Source organism: Pinus tabuliformis, chromosome 7, assembly GCF_031772625.1.
Source record: "Pinus tabuliformis cultivar Carrire ecotype Pingquan chromosome 7, CPIR1, whole genome shotgun sequence".
Lineage (NCBI taxonomy): Eukaryota > Viridiplantae > Streptophyta > Pinopsida > Pinales > Pinaceae > Pinus > Pinus tabuliformis.
In genome coordinates this window covers 534,588,523-534,609,689 of record NC_142293.1, presented here as the reverse complement: position 1 = coordinate 534,609,689, position 21,167 = coordinate 534,588,523, and the positions used below count along the sequence as shown (strand labels likewise).

The 21,167-nt window shown below is 40.5% G+C and overlaps 1 protein-coding gene across 2 annotated transcripts in view; it reads left to right on the top strand.

Annotated features, from left to right (window-relative positions):
* FDC2 (2Fe-2S ferredoxin-like superfamily protein) overlaps positions 1–21,167 on the top strand; it is a 267,848-nt gene that overhangs the window by 65,760 nt on the left and 180,921 nt on the right. For both annotated transcript variants that reach the window (XM_089456047.1, XM_089456046.1), the window contains exon 3: positions 4,267–4,355. In XM_089456047.1, the coding sequence (XP_089312173.1) occupies positions 4,267–4,355 (89 nt within the window). The remainder of the gene's footprint in view (positions 1–4,266; positions 4,356–21,167) is intronic.

Sequence of the window (21,167 nt, the reverse complement as noted above, 5' to 3'; positions counted from 1 at the left end):
TAGTCTGTACCATGCCGGTACCTCAAACACATGTTGTGTCATATTCCTTGGCTCAACCATAAATTGACTAGCTTGAATCCATCATTACAACTGTTTTACGGTTCCTCAGAAGCTGAAACAAATCCTGCGGAGACAATCAACGTTGTTCCCTCTGCCACTCAGCTTTATCAGTTTGGATACCATGGGAATGGCCATGGACTTGTTGTTCATCATCCCAAATTTCTGAAGGATCATAACAATACACTTCATTTTGACCAAGGAAGATCTCATCCGACTTCTGCCACACTTCTAGTCCCAAGAAATAATGTATCCAACCAAGATCCTTCATCTCGAACTTAGAGATCAACTCTCTCTGTCATCGCTGATCCCTCTATCACAGAAACAAATCTTCCTACCACTGCTGCTCCCTCTGAGAAGTGAGTCCTTCCATTCTCATCAGAAATAAGATCAACCAAGATTTCTTAGATATCCATACCATGTCCAATGTTCATACAAAGCTTTCTCCAGTCTGCAAACATGAGATCCCCTCTCATGTAACTCAAAGTCCAGAGGTTTTTCCTTGCACACTTCTTTTTCTTGACAATTGGAGCAAATGTCACCTCATAGTCCTCTACCTTTTCCATTGAGAATTGTCGCTTTGTACTTCTTATGTTGCCATCTACCAAATGCTTGATTTTGTAAATCCACTTTGAAGTAATCAATGACTTTCCAGGGATCTCGGCACAATGACATCCTTCAAACTTGCTAGCCTACTCTCTTCCTTTGAACTAGGAGCTCTTTCGGTCATCAAGCACGATTCTAGATGTCAATACAATTTCTCCCACCACAGATCACTGATCTTGGGAGAATCTTCTTGCCACAAATTTTGCTTCATTCTTCCACTGCTTCCATCTACTGCCAGAGCCTTGGCAACGTTCATGATGCACCTGCAACCCTCACTAGGAGGTCATGGAAGAAATGATTATAACCCATCATAAGAAACAAAGACAAGAGGCTAACTAATAGTAAAACAATAATAATCAAGGAACAGAGATATATATTATAGAGTACTTTTCTTTGAGGGTTGTAGGGAATTGTCAACTCCCTATTGATCATTTCCTTGCAGAAATAAAATCTATCTGCAAACTCATCATCCTCATCCTCATCATCAACATGCTGCTTTCCTTTCCTTCCTTGCATGAGCTAGGGTTTCTTCTTTCAACGGAAACATTGGTCTAGGTCTAGCTCTAGGGTTTTATCCCCAAACCGTAGGGATTTCTAAATTATAACCTTCAAGACTTTTCCCGGGTTTACAAACCCAAAAAATACTAGCTCTTCCAAGAGGGAGGTCATCCTTTAGCACAAGTCTTATGACTTCGCTTGCTCTATGTGTGAGAGCTTTTCTACTCAGCTCCCTTTTTCTCTTAGCACCAACAACACCTCTCAGTCAATCCAATCATGACCTCAACAGACAATATTAGTAGTATATGCAATGCATCTTCTAGGGCCTGTACTCAGTCATACAAGATTTTCCACAGCAGTGCATTTGGCATCAATACTCTAGAAGCTTAGATCTTAGCAGCTTGAAAAACAACACTTTGTAATAGACTGCAACATCTCCAGGGGAAACCCAGGTTCATAAAAACTTCAATCACACTTCAGGTTGCCAAAATGTTCTTGGTACAGGTGTAAGGATTTGCACATAGTCCATCCTTCTTAGCAGATCTCATCTTGCCTTCATTAGTGACATTCTTGAATCTTCCTCAAGAATTTTTAAGGCTGCCCAAACAGACCCAAAAGAGAACCCTCGTTTAAGCTTAAAGTAGGCTCTGCTATACTGCTTACTAGAGCTTTATTCAGCCTTATACTTAATCTCCGCCCCTTCTCCATTGTAAGTTTATGAATGCCCTTGTTGCGTCAGATCATTACTATGCATGCTGTCCATACCAGATTATAAATGATCAATCATACCACAGAAATACAACCTATAACTGCTTCATAGAATTTTAGATTACAAGCTTAAGGTCATGGTATTCAAGCCTTCATCCTTCAGTACTCCAACATTGTTATTGCATTCAAATTTCCGAGGGCTTTTCATCATCAAAAGCTTCATTCATTCCAACTTCTTCATCAAGGCTTTCTTGGTTATCAAGAGAAGAATCAAGTGTCTCATCTTCATTTTGCATTGTGAGAATGGCCAAAGCTGAATTCCGGTAAGAATCATTAAACAGTTGTAGAATTTCCTTGAGTGTTGTTGAGGTCTCCCTTTTAGTTTGTAAATCCAGATTTCATAGTTTTCCTTGGAATGACCCAGGAGTCGAACACTATCCGAAAGTCATTGTAAACACCAAGGGTCTACTGTAAAGGCAACATCAAACTTCATTACTTTCAATGTCTCAAAAGAAGGTTCCATAGTGGAGGGATCTGATATTATCAAAGTGGAAGACGATGACACAGAGACCAATTTTCAAAAAGCAAGTTGCTTGCCTTGCTGGCCTCCCACATGCCTGAGAAAACTCTCACACGTCCTGGTCATAAACCTGAGATTTTTCGGCTTCTCCTGTTGATATACTGAGGCCTTTCGGCCTTCCTGAGGTCAGCCCTGAGGCTTTTCGACCCTAAGCAACCAGACTGAGGCCTTTCGGCCCTTAACAGAATTTGACCCTAAGGCCTTTCAGCCCTCTGCAACCAGACGGAGGATTTTCAGCCTATTTCCAACAGACTTCTTCGGCCCTTTAAACAAAACTTCAGATGAGGGTTTTCTAAACCGACTTAGGGCTTCAATCTTCCTTCAAACTTGGTCTTTGTTCCATACTTCGGCCCTTTAAACAGAACTTCGGATGAGGGTTTTCTAAACCGACTTAGGGCTTCAATCTTCCTTCAAACTTGGTCTTTGTTCCATACTTGAACGCAAGCAGGACCTGGCTTTTACAGTATAGAAAAGCTTAGGCGGCTTTTCCTTCAACAAGTGTCTTGGCTTTCTCTTTAATGGCTGCTGTATAACCCATGCTCTGATACCATGTTGATTTTTCATGATTTTGTAGACTGATAATTACTTCCAATGGTTTCTTCATTAATTTATCTTGTGTCACATTCATCATTAAGAAATTATACATAGAAAATCTAAACTGTGAAACAACAATGACTATGGGATCAAGAAGAGACAGCCAAACATGAGACACAAAAAATTATCCTGGGAAAACCCTAACCAGGGAAAAACCCATCAACCTTTTCTTAGAGAGATTTGTCCAATTCAACAAGAAATACAATCTGATCTTCCAATCAAAAACAAAGTCAAACTGACCACAAACATACCTAGGTCAAACCTGGTCAACCAGAGACAAATTTGGCCTCCTGCACTTTCCTCAGAAATTTCTGTTTGCTGCCTCAGAAATTGCCCTTCTTCATTCCTCGGATTCGTCCACTTATTCTGCCTCAGATTTGTCGTCCTTCTGGTTTGCCTCAGATTCATTCTTATTTTGCCACAGATGGTGATCTGAATTGGTGCCAATGGAGGGCGATGATTGGAGTATATATAGTAAATTAGAGTGCCCAAATGGGCACATCCCTTGGGCTGGTTCGACTTAAGGAGTTAGGGCCGACCTTACATTTTGGAGGCAAAATCCAAAATTCAAAATTTAAAATTTGAATTTTCCTGCTTTTGAAGCCGTCTTGAAACCAATATTATATTTGTCATTTCTTTTGCTTTGGAGGGCTAAAATAATTATGAAGACTGACCGTAGCTACAAAAATTTAACACATTTTTCCACACATGCAAACAAAAAAAAGTGGTACTTGCAACATGACAATTTATTCCTTTCAATGGCTTTTTGTATTTGATAGTTGTACAAGATGACAATGTTTCATTCCATTTTCTTAATTTTTTTTTTCTTTCAACTTGGAGAGGCCTCAGCCAATCCCTTAAGGTATTAACCCGTGTTATGTATACTTGCACTATTTCATGGATATTATAAATTTGTTTCTTGAGTTCATCCTTTGTTTTCACTTATATTAATTCTCACAATCTTATGAATTAGCTATGATAAAATGAGTTTAAAGTAATATCCATTGGGACTTCTTTGGTCTAATATCCTATATTAAAGGTTATACGATTTCTAATTCTTTGCCTAGCAAATAAGGAAAAAACATTGACGTGCTTTTCTTAGATTGTTTTAACTTTTATTGCTATTTAATTAACTTGTCTGTATATATTTTATGTGAATTTATTGCTTTATCACAGTTATAGGGTGGTACTTAAGTTGGAACTTGGATTTGTTAAATGGACAGGATGTTGCACAACTTGTGCAGTGCGTGTGAAATCTGGAGTGCTACGCCAGCCTGAGGCTCTTGGCATTTCTCCAGAGCTCAAGTCTAAGGTTAGTTTACATTCTGCAATGTTGGCTTATGAGATATAAAATCTTATATTAGAGATAGGTTTCTTTAACTCATGCACAATGCAATAAAGGAGCAAGGGTCTGGTGTTAGTATGCAATACATGTCTTTTTTGAGTTGATGTATCCCTTCAGCTGAAGCACAACATGATAGAGGAACACTAGCTTTGGTGTTGTAAGAAATGCATGCCTTCTTAACCAACCATGGGTATGCAAATATCAAGTCTATGCAATTTCTGCATGATAGATGGTTTTGATTCCTTATGTAAAGCTATAATGGAGACCTTACTCCAAGGTCAATGCCATGTCTTCATTACTATGCCATCAAACATGGCTGCACACTCCATGTGGCCATGAGCATAGGGTGATTATGTTAGTACCTCGTAACACATTTCCAGAATAGTTGACAAATAGAATTGCTCCTATTGGGACGACTAATTCCTCCAATCTAACAAGATTTTAGATACCCCCTCCATGGTGAATTTTTGTAATGAAATGGTATATCATAAGCTATAAGCTGACCATTGGTTTAATAATATTTTTTAACAGCATATGCAGTTATGCACATCAAAATAAACGCGAGATATGCTGGAGAGAGTAATAAATGGCATATATTATTAATAGTGCTACAACAATATACCTTAGGCTTACCCTGAGGTGGGTTACCCATGTACTGCATACATGTACCACTCTCTCACATATCTTATCATAGAATAAATCAGTTACCATTGCAATACCATAATCTTATCATACATTAAATCGGTAATAATTGCAGTACCCTATGATGGTTAAGGTGTTCTAATCACCTAACCACTAATTGTGCAACAACACACCCAGATTTACTTTGAGGTAGACTACCTATGTATCGAACATATGTACTATTCTCTTCTTATCATACTCTACATTTACAGTGGCAGTATAAGATGGTTAAGATGGTCTAACCACCTAACTAACCTTACTACTAATTGGATCATCATTTTTACGTCACGGTATATTAAGATCATTGATCATCTTGAACCCATCGGTCCAGGTTTCTAATGAGATTACACCAAACCAACAATGATGGATTTTGAACAGGTTCCCACTGAAAGCAGCAATTGATGGGTTTTGAAATGGACTACCTTGTTGAATGGTGTTGTGATTGATACCAACATCGGTTCTTGAACGCTCTTAATATTTGTCTAGATTGCATTGATTGAAGATCCAATGGTCAAGAAGCCATAGGAAGCCCTAGATGCCCCTCAATTGTGAGAATTTTGGATGGAAAGGTCATTGTGTTTGGACTTAGGATCATCATCATCTAATTCTCCTTGTCATGCCAATTTTGATGGTAGGTGGCATGGCTCCTAATTCCTCATGGTTAAGGAGTTACGCCTCTTTCTAGATTAGAGCCCCATTCTTGGTCAAGAAGCCCCAAAAGGATATGTCACAAGCAATTTTTTTATTATTTAAGAAAATGGGCTTATTCGAATTACTGGTCAAAGTCACAAGCAAATATTTCTTATTATTCAAGAAAATTAATTTAAATGGGCTCAATGGTCAAGTGCAAGCTTAATCAATCTTGTTGACAAAGTTGGCCTCCAAATTAAGTGGTTTTTGGCTCCAAGTATTCAAAATTTTCAAATGAGGTCGGCTTCCCTCCAAGTCTGATTAGGTCAGCCTCCCTAATTGTGACCCTTCAATCCCTATAAAAGGAGGCTCAGATCCTCCACAAGAAACACATATTCATTGTCCAATCTTCTGAAATTCCTTCTGCGGCCTTGGGTAGTCTCGCAAAACCAAAGAGAAGGTCGATATTTATCTGTGTTCTGGATTAAGGCTTTCGTTGGGGTTCTATAATCAAGATTAGGCACAATGAGCCCTCTCTTGACTGAAATTTTTTGTGGTCTGAAGCATCAAATGTTGACCTAATGCAAGCTATCTCAGAAATCATCTGCAACCTTGAAGATCTGCGACTATTTTTGAAGGTTGTTTCTGTTTGCTCAGAATTTCTGAAGCTTCTCTGCCTTGTTATCTCTGAGTCTTTCGGTACAGATTGTTGGCATACATAAAGTTTGAAGCAGCGCATTTATGGAGCCTGTCTTATGAAGCTATCTTGTCCAAACCAGAGGCATTTAACTGAGCTTAATCTAGACTGGGGTGCAGATCACTGAGAAGCCAATTTGTTGTGTAATCACATTATCTTGTGGCAGTTCTGTGACATAAATATTCCGTTCCTAGATCAGTTCCGTAGCACATGATTTTGGCCTCCTGTTGATTTGGGGTAGCATTGGATGTGCTCTAGCCATGAAAATTGGTGGAGAGGCTAAAGCACATGAGATCTCCAAGACCCAGAAATGGTTTGGGGAAATTCCACTTGGTTAGAGAGATATTAAAATAATTAATATTTTTAATGGAGTTCCTAAGTCTAAACTTAGGAAAATTAAAATATTAATAGATATTAATATACAACTGGGTGAGAATGTTCTAAATGACATGGATCAAGCCAAATCTAATCTTAGCCATTGATTAGGGACTTAATCTCGGCCGTTGAAGACTCAACAGGAAAAGTATAAGAGGAGGCTTGAGGGTCAGTTGGAGACACACCAAGATTTATCAGTCAGTTCGATTTTCTGGAGCGGAGTTGCTGAGAAAATTCAAACAAGTGATCTGAGTTGTAGCGAGGGGCAGTGACTGCATAGCAGAGAGGCAGCGATAGTGTCGAAGAGTCATTGTAGTGACAAAGGAGGCTACACAGAGTTAGCAGAAACCACATAGAGGCTCAGAGAGACTGCGCAGAGGCTAGCAGGGCCTGCGTGGGTGACGCAGAAGGCCAGAGAGCCGACGCAGGGCAACAGAGGGTTAATGCAGAGGGTTTCAGAGGTGCGTAGAGGCCAGGGGGGCTGACGCAGAGCCTCAGAGAAGCATTGGAAGGGATTTCGTGGAGTAAACTTGTTGAATATCTGCTTCCGAAGAGAGGTATTACTGCCATATAGGTATCTCTGTTGGGTGAGCCAGTTTGGCACCCTAGTTGTACTCAAGAAAGCTGTGTAATAATAAAACCCTCAAAACCGCTGCACCGGTTTTCCCAAGTTGGGTTTTTCCAGGGATGATTGTCAAAAAATAACGGTGTCCCTTGTGTGTTTATCTGTTATTTCAGTTGATGATCTGTAGATGGTTGAGACTGTATTTGTGTTTATTTTCAATATTTATATGGCTAAATAACTTGTTAAGAAATAAACAGGTAGGTGAAATAAACCAGATAATACAAGAAGAATTTCTGACGTGTTAGACTTAGAAATTTCAACATGGTATTAGAGCGTTGCAGATCACAGGAGAGTTGAAGGCACCAGCTAAATCAGAAAATTTGCAGCAGAAACAACTGTCCCGAGAGACAAAAGTTGTTCCTAAGCAGAAAGTAGCAGAGGAGTGACACAGAGGGCCTGCGTCATCATTTCGAGCCAGGGAGAGGACTAGCGCAGAGGCAAAGGAAGGCAGAAGAGGCTCACGAAGAGCCACGTCATCCTACTCAGTCAGGTAGGCTTGAGGCAATTGGCCAGAGGAGTGATTCAACCTTGCGGGGATTCGCAGAGCTAAGAGGCTCAGTTTCTTCAGCTGCTGCAGCCTAGGGAGCTGTGCACAGATTGTGGATTGGGAAGTTGGTGGGGTGGTGTTGCTGTCAAAATAGAACAATACCTAACAGGATAGAAACAAGGTAGAGGGAGTTGCTGTCTTGAGGGATTTCTAGCCAAGAAATCTAGATCCAAGTTTTGCAGTTGCAAAGAGGATCGGAGAGGAGCAGTTCGACAGTTGGTAGGAGAGAACTACCAGGAGGGAAGTCGAGGCTTAGAGGGAGTCCAGTAGAAGAGTGGAGATGGCAATGAACGGATTGAGGGATCGACCAGGATCTTGTCTGTTCTAACTTCTGGATAAACATTGCATCAAGAGCTTCATCTTGATAACCGTGGCTATCACAGTTGACCCAGCTGATAATGAAAGGTATGAGGATGCAATGGCGAAGGCAAACTGCATAATCCTTGATGGGGTCAAGGATCATGTAATACTGCATATTGCTGAGAAGAACATGGCAAAGGAGATGTGAGATACCTTGACGACATTGTATCAAGGCACTTCCGTGCAGAGGAAGATGCTGTTAGAGAATCAACTGCGGACGTATGAGATGCAGAAGGGGGAGCAGATAGATTTGTACCTCAGTAGGTTGCAAGAGATTCGGGACCAACTTACTTCCACAGGGGCCACACCGGATCAGGAGTTCATGGTGAGAATCACCCTGAATGCAGTCTCCGAGGATTGGGAGACATTTGCCCAAAGCATTTTGGGCAGAGATGATTTTCCAGGATGGGAAGAGATGTGGGCAGCTCTTCTCCAAGAAGAGATCAGACAGTTGACCAAGGCGGGAAGTAGCAGCAAAGGAGGCCGAATCAAGAAAGGGGAGGAGGAGGATATGGCTCTGGCATCTGCGGGACAACAGGGGAAGAGGAAGAAGAAGGACATCTCCAAGGTGAAGGGCTTCCATTGTGGGGAGCTGGGTCATTATGCAACCTAGTGTCCCAGGAAGAAGAATAAGGGAGAGGCTTTTGACTCTGTTGTCACACATAATGTCTAGGCACCACGACAACGGCTCAGATCGGGGGCTGTCACCCTAATCTCCAATCTCTCCATTTAAGTTGTCTCCCTACAACAAACTAAGGGGGGTAGACCCTACGAAAATGGAATGAAGGAGAACTAGTTGGAAACCAGCCAGTTCGAGAGACACAGTGAAGCGACCAAGTACTTGATTTAGATTTAGCAAGATTTATAGGATTTGATTAGATTTTAAGCAATTAATGCTAGTGCCTTATGAAGTCAACTATCTTGCTAGGAAATTTAGGACCAAGTAATTGATTTGAAACTGCTTCTTGGATGAATGACTATCTTATATGAAGTGTAGATCCTAAAGCTAATATGAGATGCAAGAATCTTGGTTAATTTTAGTTAAATGCCTATCTAAGTTTTAACCCTTCGATCTTTCTATATTGGGCCTGATTTCGTAGCAATTGGCAGTAAGGTGAAGCACACTAAGGTGTGATTAATGATACCTCTCCTGAAAATCTAACATACTCGGTGCCTCCGGCGTTGCAGAGAGTTGTGGCTCTGACGACCGCAAGGTCACCGTTTTAAGTACTATTAAAAGCAGGCTTCTTAAACAAAGATGGATGGATACCTGTCTCTCTATCGACCAAGCTTATACTTGGAAGTAAATTTTATTTATGCAAAAATAACTTATATGCAAATGCACCAGATGATGACAAGAAGTTAGACCCGAGGATTAGAAACACTTGTGTCTCAAAAGCCCTTAATCACCAAAATAAATTGCTTGCTTTATTGGATGAAGACTTAAAAATAAACCCTTGAAAATATTACAATTAAACCACAAGCTTATTTCAAATCTTTTTTGATACAATTATAGCTCAAAGAGAACAAAAACTTCTTTGCAATCAATGTCAACAGATGCTCAAAAAATACTCAGTTTATGAAACAAAAGATATGCATTTTATCACAATTCCATGACAGAGTACTTAATTTTCAGAAATTAGTTTTTAGGACAGCAGTAAGAAAAACTTTATGACAACAACAATATGACAATGAAAACAGTAAGCTATCAATGATATCTTTATGCCAAAAATTTACTGAAAAGTTTCCAAACTTGCCCACATGAATTATAAAAAATTTTCAGCCTGTTATGATGTGATTTCCAGAATTATATCAGATCTGATATACTTATTACAACCATCAATTAAAAGTTAAAACATGAAATAAACCGAATGATGAATTCCCAACTCAAGAAATTAATTCCTTAATGTATTAGACAACTTAGGAACTGATTTTAGGCTAACCCACATGAAATTTTGCCACTCTTATATTTCGGACTTCAGAAACAGAATTATTCAGAGATAACAGTTACCCAAAATGTAGATCTAGGCCAAATTCTTGATACACATCAAACATAAATGACTTATTAATGTATTTAGCAATTTTTTTAGTTAATTTCAAACCACTTAGATGTGTTTTTTACCACTATTAGAAAGGTATATGACTGCTGTAGCAAACAGTGAGGAAAAAGATGGTTTAGAGATCAAACCCTTAGGCCCTAGGCCTTGAAGATCACTTGCCCAAGTTGCCAAAAAAAATTCAATACCTGAAACACAAATTTTTACCAAATTTTTTGCAAAAACCCACCAATGATCAGCTTCAGAAAATTAAATATTCAAATCAGAAATGGAGCAAGGGGAATCTAGGGCCAATGAGAGCTAGCATAGGGCCAATAGAACTAGTGTTGGGCTAGGAGAAGGCAGATTTGGGCTTAAGAGCCCCAAAACTTGAAACCCTTGTTCTGAAAAAATTATTTTGCTTCAGATCTTTAGATTTATTGCAAAATCTTTAATGGATGGCCCTGCAAAAATATTTGGGACAAGATATTGCCCTCCAGGACCTAGATCTGACTCAAAACCCCCAGATCTGCTTGAAAATATCTCAGATCTGAAGATTTACTTGGTTGATTTCCCAGATCTATTCCTGCAAACAATTTTTGAGCCCAAATCTTGCCCTCTAGGGTCTAGAATTGGCTTAGATCTGAAAATTTTCTTGACTGATTTCTCAGATCTATTCTTGCAAACAATCTGAAAAGAGAAAAACCCAATACCCAATATGTACAAAAATAGAGAAAATCCAAAAAACCCAAGTGTTAAAATTCAAAATTATGTTACAAAATTTTAGATCTACACAAATAAATAACAGATCTATACAAATAATTTACAGATTTATTAGATCTGAGGAGTATGAGTCCAACTTCGCTTCCAGATATGATAATCTAAGGGCCTTAATAGCCAGATCTATCACAATTTCCACAAAATATTTAAAAGATTTTGAAATTTTAGAGAGGTACTAGCCCAAAAACTCCCTGCAGAAAAAGATTATCGTTAGATAAATCCTGAGGCTTATATGAAGTAGGCTCTTTAGAAAATATGTGTTGAGAGTTGGTTGGTCCAACCGAAGACTATCTCTAAATGCTCAATGAGAATCTGAGAGATCTTCTGCAAACACTAGATCAACCATCAAATCAAGTAGAAAAATAGAACAACAATAAAATTATGAAGAAATAGAGATACCTGCTACTTCAATCAAAATTAAAAATGTTACCCTAGATCCAACAAACTGAATAAGATACCTGTATTCAGATTATTTTAAGAGAGCTATTGATTGATAGTTTTCACATAATATTAAGCATAAATTAAAACAATGTTACCATAAATTCATGAATAGGAACACTACAACACGTTGAAACTCCAAAGACTTTTGCATTAATTCAAAAAAATATACAAGAGAGCTTGAGAGCTTCGTACACGATTCAAAGATCGGATCAATTGACTGACAAATGACTTCCTATTTAAAGATAAATCCTTCATTGGCTAGTTCAAGTGATCCTTGTCAAAACAATCTCGACCGTTGATGAGGATCAAAATTTCTTTTAATCTCATCTGTCGAAATTTTAAATTCTTGAGGAAATTCGAATTTTTCAATTAAATGCATTTTAATTAATTCAAAAATTAAATTTTTGAATTAATTTCCTCAAAATTTTGATTTTGACTTAACCCCAGGGACCAAAGGCTTAAAATTTAGCAAAATAATTAATTTACCTTAGTCTCGGGACCTTTTAAAATTTGAATTTTAAGGACCGATGAATTTTGCCTTTGGAGAATTTAAATTTACTTAGGACCTAGAATTAATTAAATTTCTGGCTTAGGATTTTAATTAATTTTTTGGCCAGAAAATTTAATTAATTAACCTATGAGGGGATAAATTATTTTTTCCAACCCTCAAGACACTTTACATCATAATTTTCATATTTTTACATTAGAAGGGGGAAAACCCATTTGAAAAAGACCCTCACAGACTACCCATTTCTGCGACACGAATATAATCCAACAGATTAAGCAATTTGTAATAAAATAATCTAACCAAATAGTTAGGATTATTCCCAAATCACTTTTACATAGACTCGATTTATAACACTAGGACATGCCTAAGATCCCAGTGACAAAATCCATTTCGGCTTTGGGGTAAAGCTGAAGGAAAACCTTGCCGACCATTCGAGGATGGATCGGTGAGACAAAAAATCTCCCTAAATATAGATCATCACCAAAAAAATAGGTTTACCTAGGCAATTACATACATGACACGGATTTGCAGAGATTATTTACATTATACACATGGAGAATGGGTTTACATTGTAACATGATAATCACGCTAATGATAATAGCTGAAGGACATGGACACGTCGATCAGGCGCTATCCCTTTTGCGAAAAAACGGGGTGTATTGCTATGGGTCGTTAACACGTAGTAGTCAATAGAATCTAAGGCAGCTCCAGCTAAGGCGAAGAAAGAAGTCAAGACAGATGACGACTGTGCCATGAGTGCTCATACACCTCTAGAGAAGAGGTGGGGAGACATCGAGTTGTAGTCAGGGGGACTACAAAAGATGAGGGGCTGGATCCTTGAGGTACCCAAACTCTTGGATCATATCTGACTATGGGAGCCGCGAATGACAGTCGCAAGATGATGGATGTCGATAGAAGCAAGATGCGGATGGAGCGACAAGGTAGTGCTAGAGTGCAGTGGTCTATAGCAGCGCAGTGGAGGTTGTAGTAGTGAGAGTGGCATAAAGGTGGTTACAGGAGTGCAGAAGAGCACATAGGAGGTTGCAGTAGTGCGAAAAACACAAAGGTGTTTGCAGCACCGCAAAGGTTGCAGAGAAAACACTAGATAGCAGTAGAGGTAGCTTCAGCATCAGGAGGCTTCTAGGCTAACAATGATGTCAGTTCTTGGGTAGATCAGTTAATTACTTATCGGTAACTGAGTTGTAGTGCAACAGTTAGCAGTGGTAGTGCTATGGGCATCACAATGCAACATGATGAGAGAGAGTTGCAGTGTTGGGAGGAAGGACCAACAGCAGCATGGATGCAGAGGGAGCTGCAATACAGATGTAGCAGTGGCAATGGCAGAGCCATGGGCAATAGTACAGGAGGCAATAGTGTAGAGGATGTTGGGCAGCAGGCCAAGCATCAACACAGATACCGGTGCCGGATGATCAGGGTGATGTTCAGTGGTGGAGAATTACTAGAGCACATTCCTCGCTAAGAGGGAGTGTTGATTTGGGATAGCATCGGATGTGCTCTAGCCATGAAAATTGGTGGAGAGGCTAAAGCACATGAGATCCCCAAGACCCAGAAATGGTTCGGGGAAATTCTACCCGGTTAAAGAGATATTAAAATAATTAATATTTTTAATGGAGTTTCTAAGTCTAAACTTAGGAAAATTAAAATATTAATAGGTATTAATATAAAACTGGGTGAGAATGTTCTAAATGACACGGCTCAAGCAAATCTAATCTTAGTCGTTGATTAGGGACTTAATCTCGGCCGTTGGAGACTCAACAGGAAAAGTATAAGAGGAGGCTTGAGGGTCAGTTGGAGACACACTAAGATTGATCAATCAATTTGATTTTCTGGAGCAGGGTTACTGAGAAAATTCGAACAAGTGATTTGAGTTACAGTGAGGGGCAATGAGTGCATAGCAGAGAGGCAGAGATAGTGTCGGAGATCCAGTGCAGTGACAGAGGAGGCTACACATAGTTAGTAGAAGCCACGCAGAGGCATAAAGGGATTGCGCAGAGGCTAGCAGGGCCTGCGTGGGTGACGCAGAAGGCCAGAGAGCCAGTGCAAAGCAGCAGAGGGCTGATGCAAAGGGTTTCAGAGCTGCGTAGAGGCCAGGAGGGCTAACGCAGAGCCTCATAGAAGCATTGGAAGGAATTTCGTGGAGCAGACTTGCTGAATATCTGCTTTCGAAGAGAAGTATTACTACCAGATAGATATCTCTGTTGGGTGAGCTAGTTTGGCACCCTAGTTGTACTCAAGAAAGCTTCTTAATAATAAAACTCTCAGAACTGTTGCACTGATTTTCCCAAGTTGGGGTTTTCTGGGGACGATTGTCCAAAAATAACGGTGTCCCTTGTGTGTTTGTCTGTTATTTCAGTTGATGATCTGTAGATGGTTGAGACTGTATTTGTGTTTATTTTCAGTGTTTTAATGGTTGAATATCTTGTTAATAAATAAACAACTAGGTGAAATAAACCAGATAATACATGAAGAATTTCTAACATGTTAGACATAGAAATTTCAACACTTCTAAGTCACATTTGTCGTCTATCTCAAGATTATTTTCATGGCATCTCTATGCAAGAGTCTCGGCCTAGCACCTGTGATGTGTACATGCTATTTGCGGACTATGGTAAGGGTTTTGGTAGCCATATATCTCAGTGAAACACTCATGCTTTAAGGCTATTTGGACCCTTCTCTTCCGTACTCCTTTTGATGTCAAATCTTGCTCAGTATTGAGTCTTGAATGGTTACTCTTCTGAAGTTTCTATCTGAAGTATATTGTTCAGTCCATGAGGTAAGATTCTAGCCTTGATCTAAAGGTATTCTATAGTGACATTTTATTCTAGAGATCGAAGGCAGAGACACTATTGAAGTTCTAAAGCCAAAATCTGGGATTGTAAGTGAAGTCATCCTGTTGGTGTAATTTGCCAGCCACGTGGTACAAATTTCTTAGGATTTGATTTGGACTGGCAAATCTGAGACACTCATGGTTAAGGAGCAGCTGTAGCAAGGACACTAGTGACCTAGGCAAAGAGAAAACACCTCAAATTCATTGGTTAGAAAATCATCCTAAGAACAAAATATTGAAGGAGTTAGAGGCACATTCTTCCTGAGGTATGCTAGCAAAATTCCTCATTTGTTATGACCGGGTCCCTGTTGAATTGAACAATAGATTTCGTGACATTTTTCAAGGCATTATCTAAAGCAGAGGTAAAAGTTGTTGACATTATCAGACAAAGGTACATCTATACTATGTTTTGGTTTGAAAACTATGTTCTAAAGTTTAAAAGGTTGGCTATTCATATACATCAGAAGTATTCATCTACAGTGACAAGCTTGCATTGAAGATTGATAGTTGAAGTGGAGGCTATCATTGTTACATCATTCGTAGTTTTGGAGTCTAATCCTCATTATCTAAAGCACACACTAGCAGAAGGTTTTTGAGTCCACTGCAGCTGGCATCATTAAAAATATGCTTGAGAATTCGAGTTACAAGCTGCCACAAATACTGAATGATGATCACAACTGTTTGGAAGGAAGGACACTAATGTACAGGCTTAGAGCCTTAACTAAGTAAAGGGGGCATGATTGATATCAATGGATGTTGCATTAGGGTTTCTATCTGAAGATGCCAAGGTTTTATGTCCTAAGTAGAGTTGCTAAGTATGTATGTTGTTGACCATTGCTTGTGAAAATTGTTGTGGCCTAGGGTTTGTTATACATTATGAGCAGAGGTCACTTGAGCAGAGCTATTGTGGCAGAGCACTCGACAAAGTTTATGCTACTATTAGGATTTGACAACTTGATGAACAAAGAGCATTGTTGACAGCTCAATGTCATTGAAGAGTAGAGAGAAGACAAAGTTGTTGAGGTCTACTGAGCAGAGTGTTGGGTGTTACTACATTGTCGAGCTAGGATTTGGTATTGATGTTGAGCAGAAGCAAATTTGATTGTAACAATGGACGTGACAGATTTCAAGTTACTAGGGTTTGATCTTTTGAACAAAGAAGTTGTTATTGTTGTTAACGACTTTGTGCCAAGGTTGCAGATTGACAAAGTCAGTAGATTGTTTTGATATTATTTATTTTGATTTGAGCACAAGTGGATCTAGTCTGAAAATTATGAAACGTGGTCTGTTTGATTAGGGTGGTAGGCTGGTGCTAAGGCAGGTTGGAGCTTGTGAGGGTGTTGGAGCATCCTTCTAGTCAGAGCTGGTAAAATAGGGTGTTAAGGCAGGTTGGAGCTTTCGAGGGTGTTGAAGCATCCTTTTAGTCAGAGCTGGTAAACTAGGGTGTTGGAGTATCCTTCTAGTTGGAGCTGGTAAATTAGGGAGTTGCAGTTTGCTCTAGGTTGGAGCCTTTAAACTAGGGTGTTGGAGCATCCTTTCAGTTGGAGTTGATAAATTTGGAAGTTGGAGCTTCTCGTTGATGTAATCATTAAATATCTATTTTAAGAAGCATTCGGTGGTTTTTCTCTCGGAAGTGTTTCCACCTAAAAATCTCTAGTGTTCTGCCTTTGATGTTATGCATTGTTGAATGGCGTTGTTACCTCTTCATGTGATATAATGCTAAGGTACGTTTTAATCTAATGCTAATGATAATCAATGCTCTGTGAAGTTAAAATTAACTGATTATACTGAAACACTGATTTCCCCGCCTCTTAGTATTTCCAACATACCTCAAACCACATGGGAGACTTACTTCCCTTCATAAAGTTCCCACAACTTGATGTGGAATCAGGCTTGAACTACCTACAAGTCAGAGACATTGGACTAACCATAGTCTTTTCTTGTGCTATGGGTACATTCATTGCCTAATTCTTAGATCACTAATCTCAATGTTGAAAATTTTGAGTTGTCATCAGATTCCACAATAAATGTTGCACAATCCTTGTTAGATTTTACGCGAACCCTGTGAAAATTCCTGAATCTAACACTTCAGAAACCCCTACTACAATTACTGGTTTACAATCTTCTACTTGTTCTTTACATTAACAAGTTATTTAATTGCATAAACATCGAAGTAAACACTATTGCAGCCTTCACAAATATACAGATCATGCACTGAAATAAACTGAGACAATAACACAAGGGACACCGTTATTTTTGGACAATTGTCTCCAGAAAAACCCAATGCGGGAAAACTGGTGCAACAGATATGGGGATTTTATTATCAAGCAGATTTCGTGAATACAACTAGGGTGCCAGAAATGGCTCACCCAATGGAGAATATCCTCGGCAGTAGTACCTCTATTCAGAGACAAATATTCCAGCAAATCAGCAACCAGATGATCAAACCCCACAGTAACTTAGGCTATTCCTTATGCTGGACAACAAAAGCTGCTCCATGCACTGCTCAGGAACCGCGTCACTCCTCCAGGAGCTGTGTCACCCTATCTTGGCTAAGAATTTGCTGATCTGCTCCCAGTCTGCCCCACAGAGTCTCCCTAGCGTTGCCTCTGAATCCCTCTAGGACTTCTGCATTAGCCTCTATGGCTTCTGCGTCAGCCTCTACGGTCCTCTACGTCCTCTACATCAGCTCCTATGGCCTCTGCGTCAGCCCTTCTAGGGCCTGCGCTGTCTCTCCTGGGACTGCACTACCTCTCTGCTATGTATTCTTCGGCCTCCTGCCGAACTGCCCCTCACTGCAATTGATCACTTGCTCGATTTCCTCAACAAACCTCGCCCCAGAAAATTGAACTCACTGGTCTCTCTTAGTGTGTCTCCAACTGATCCTCAAGCCTCCTCTTATACTTTTCCTGTTGATGATTCAACAGCCGAGATTAAGTCCCTAATCAATGGCTAAGATTAGAACTGGCTTGATCCTCGTCACTTAGAATTTTCTCACCCATTTTATATTAATACACATTAATATTTTTATTTTCCTATGTTTAGACTTAGGGACCCATTAAAAATATTAATTATTTTAATATCTCTTTATCTGGGTGGAATTTCTCAGAACGATTTCTAGGTCTTGGAGATCTCATGTGCCTTAGCCTCTCCACCAAATTTCATGGCTAGAGCACATCCGATGCTACCCAAAATCAACACTCCCTCTTAGTGAGGAATGTGTTCTAGTAATGCCTCACCATAGAAGCATCACATTGATCCTCCACATCAGACCTCTGTGCTGATGCTTGGTCTGTTGCCCCACATCCACTGAACTGCTGCCCATGACACTGCCACTACCACTGCTACATCTGTATTGCAGCTCCCTCTCAAAATGCTGCCTCATGTTGCCCATAGCACTGCCACTGCTAACTGCTGCACTGCAACTCAGTTACCGAGAAGTAAGTAGTTGACTTCAACCAAACAATGACATCCTGGTCAGTCTGGAAGCCTCATGATGCTGAAGCCACCTTTGCTGCTATCTTGTGCTCCCTCTGCTGCCATTGCGCTGCTGCAACCTCTTCTGTGCACCTCTCGCACTGATGCAACCTCCACGGCACTACTATAGACTTCTGCACTCTAGCACTGCCTTGTTGCTCAATCACACCTTGCTCCACTCGACACTTGTCATCATGCTACTGTCATTAAAGGTTCCCGTAGTCAGATGTGATCCAAGAGTTTGGGTACCTCAAGGATCCTGCCCCACTTCTGTAGTGCTTTCGACTACAACTCTATATCTCCCCACCTCTTCTTTAGAGGCGTATGAGCACTCATGGCACAATCGTCATCAGTCTCAACATCCTTTTCCGCCTTTGCTGGAGAAGCCTTTGAGTCGGAAGCTTCTCCCTTGCCTTTCTTCCTGGGGCACTGAGATGCATAATGTCCCAGCTCCCCACAGTTGAAGCACTTGACCTTGGAGATGTCTTTCTTCTTCCTCTTCTAAACCCCCTGCTGTCCCGTTGATGCGAGAGCTGCAACCTCCTCCTCCTTGACTCGAACTCCCACTTGTCCCTGCCTTGGTCAATCTCTTGAGCTCTTCCTATCGAAGAGTTGCCCACATCTCCTCCCAACTAGGGAGGGTTGCTCTGCCCAAAATGCTTTGGACAAATGTCTCCCACTCCTTGGAGACTGCATTCAGGGCAGTCTTGACCATGAACCCTGGATCCAGTGTAGACCCCGCGGAAGTAAGCTAGTCACGAATCCCTTGCAACCTGAGAAGGAAGGGATTTATCTCCTCTCATTTCTGCATCTGATATGACCTCAGTTGATTCTCCAATAACATCTTCCGCTGCACGGAAGAGCCCTGGTATAAGGTGGTCAGGGTTTGCCACATCTCCCTTGCTGTGTTCTTCTCAGCAATATGTGGTATTACATGATCCTTGACCTTGTCTAGAATCTTGCATTTCGCCTTTGCCTAGGCCTCCTCATACTTCTCATTTGCATCAGGGTCAACTGGGACAGCTATTGTTCTCGAGGCAAAGTCCTTGATGCGATGTTTATTCAGGATTGCCAGGATCTTGGCCTTCCAGATGACAAAATTGGAAGCCTCGTCCAATCTGTCGTGATCCCTCAATCTGTTCACTGCCATCTCTGCTCCTCTTCTCTAGACTCCTTCTGAGTTCTGATTTCCCTCTCGAAAATCCTCCGACTAACTGTCGAATCACTCCTCTCCAATCCTCCTTTGCCGTTGCAACCCGGATCTAGATTTCTGGGCTAGAAATCTGTCGAGGTAGTGCTTCCCTCTAATTTGGTTCAGTCTCCTTAGACACTGTTATGCACTGACAGAAACAACGTCCCAGCAACTCCACAAATCAAAATCTGCACAACTTCCTTAGCCTCCGCAACTCGAAGAATTTGAGCTCTTCATGCTCTGCGCAATCTCTGCATGGGTTGAATCTGCTCTCCTTTGCCTTTGCGCTGGCCCTGATGGCTGATGCAGCTACTACGTGGGCTCCTCCCAGCTACTGCGTGTTGATTTGGAGTAGCATCGGATGTGCTCTAGCCATGAAAATTGGTGGAGAGGCTAAAGCACATGAGATCTCCAAGACCCAGAAATGGTTTGGGGAAATTTTGACCAGTGAAGGCGATATTAAAATAATTAATATTTTTAATGGGTTCCTAAGTCTAAACTTAGGAAATAAAAATATTAATGGGTATTAATATAAAACTGGGTTATAAGGTTCTAAATGACATGGATCAAGCCAAATCTAATCTTAGCCATTGATTAGAGATGTAATCTCGGTCGTTGAAGACTCAACATAAAAAGTATAAGAGGAGGCTTGAGGGTCAATTGGAGACACACTAAAGTGATTAGTAAGTTCAATTTTCTAGAGCGGGGTTTGCTAAAAGAAATCGAACCAGTGATCGGAGTTGAAGCGAGGGGCAATGAGTACAAGGCAGAGAGGCAGAGATAGTACCGGAAGTCCAATGTAGAGGCAGAGAGGCAGGCGTAGAGCCAGAGGAAGCCACGCAAAGGCTAGCAGTGACTACATAGAGGCCAAAAGGGCCTACGTGAGTGATGTAGAGGCTGTAGAAGTGATGCAGAGGGCCAGAGAGGTTGCGCAGAGCCTCAGAGGGTTGACGCAAAGGTTTTCAGGATGACGTAGAGGCCAGGAGGGCTAACGCAGTGCCTCAGAGAGGTGTTGGAGAGGGTTTTATGGAGCAGACTTTTAGAATATCTGCTTCCGAAGAGAGGTATTACTACTAGATTATTTTCTCTATCGGGTGAGCCAGTTTGGCACCCAGTGTACTCAAGAAAAGCTGCTTAATAATAAAACCCTCAGAACTGCTGCACTGGTTTTCCCAAGTTGGGTTTTTCTAGGGACGATTGTCCAAAAATAATGGTGTCCCTTGTGTGTTTGTCTATTTCTTTCAGTTGTTGATCTGTAGATGGTTGAGATTGTATTGTGTTTATTTCAGTATTTATATGGTTAAATGACTTGTTAGTAATTAAAAGTTAAAACAAGTAGGCGAAATAAACCAGAGAATACAAAAAAATTTCTAATGGGTAATACTTAGAAATTTCAACATGGTATTAGAGCATTGCAGACCATAGGAGAGCTGAAGGCACCAACTGAATCGGAGAATTTGTAGGAGAAATAGCTGTCCTGAGTGACAAAAGTTGTTCCGAGGCAGAAAACAGCAGAGAAGGGTTGACGCAGAGGGCCTGCGTCATCAGTTCGAGCCAGAGAAGGGGCCAACGCAGAAGCAGT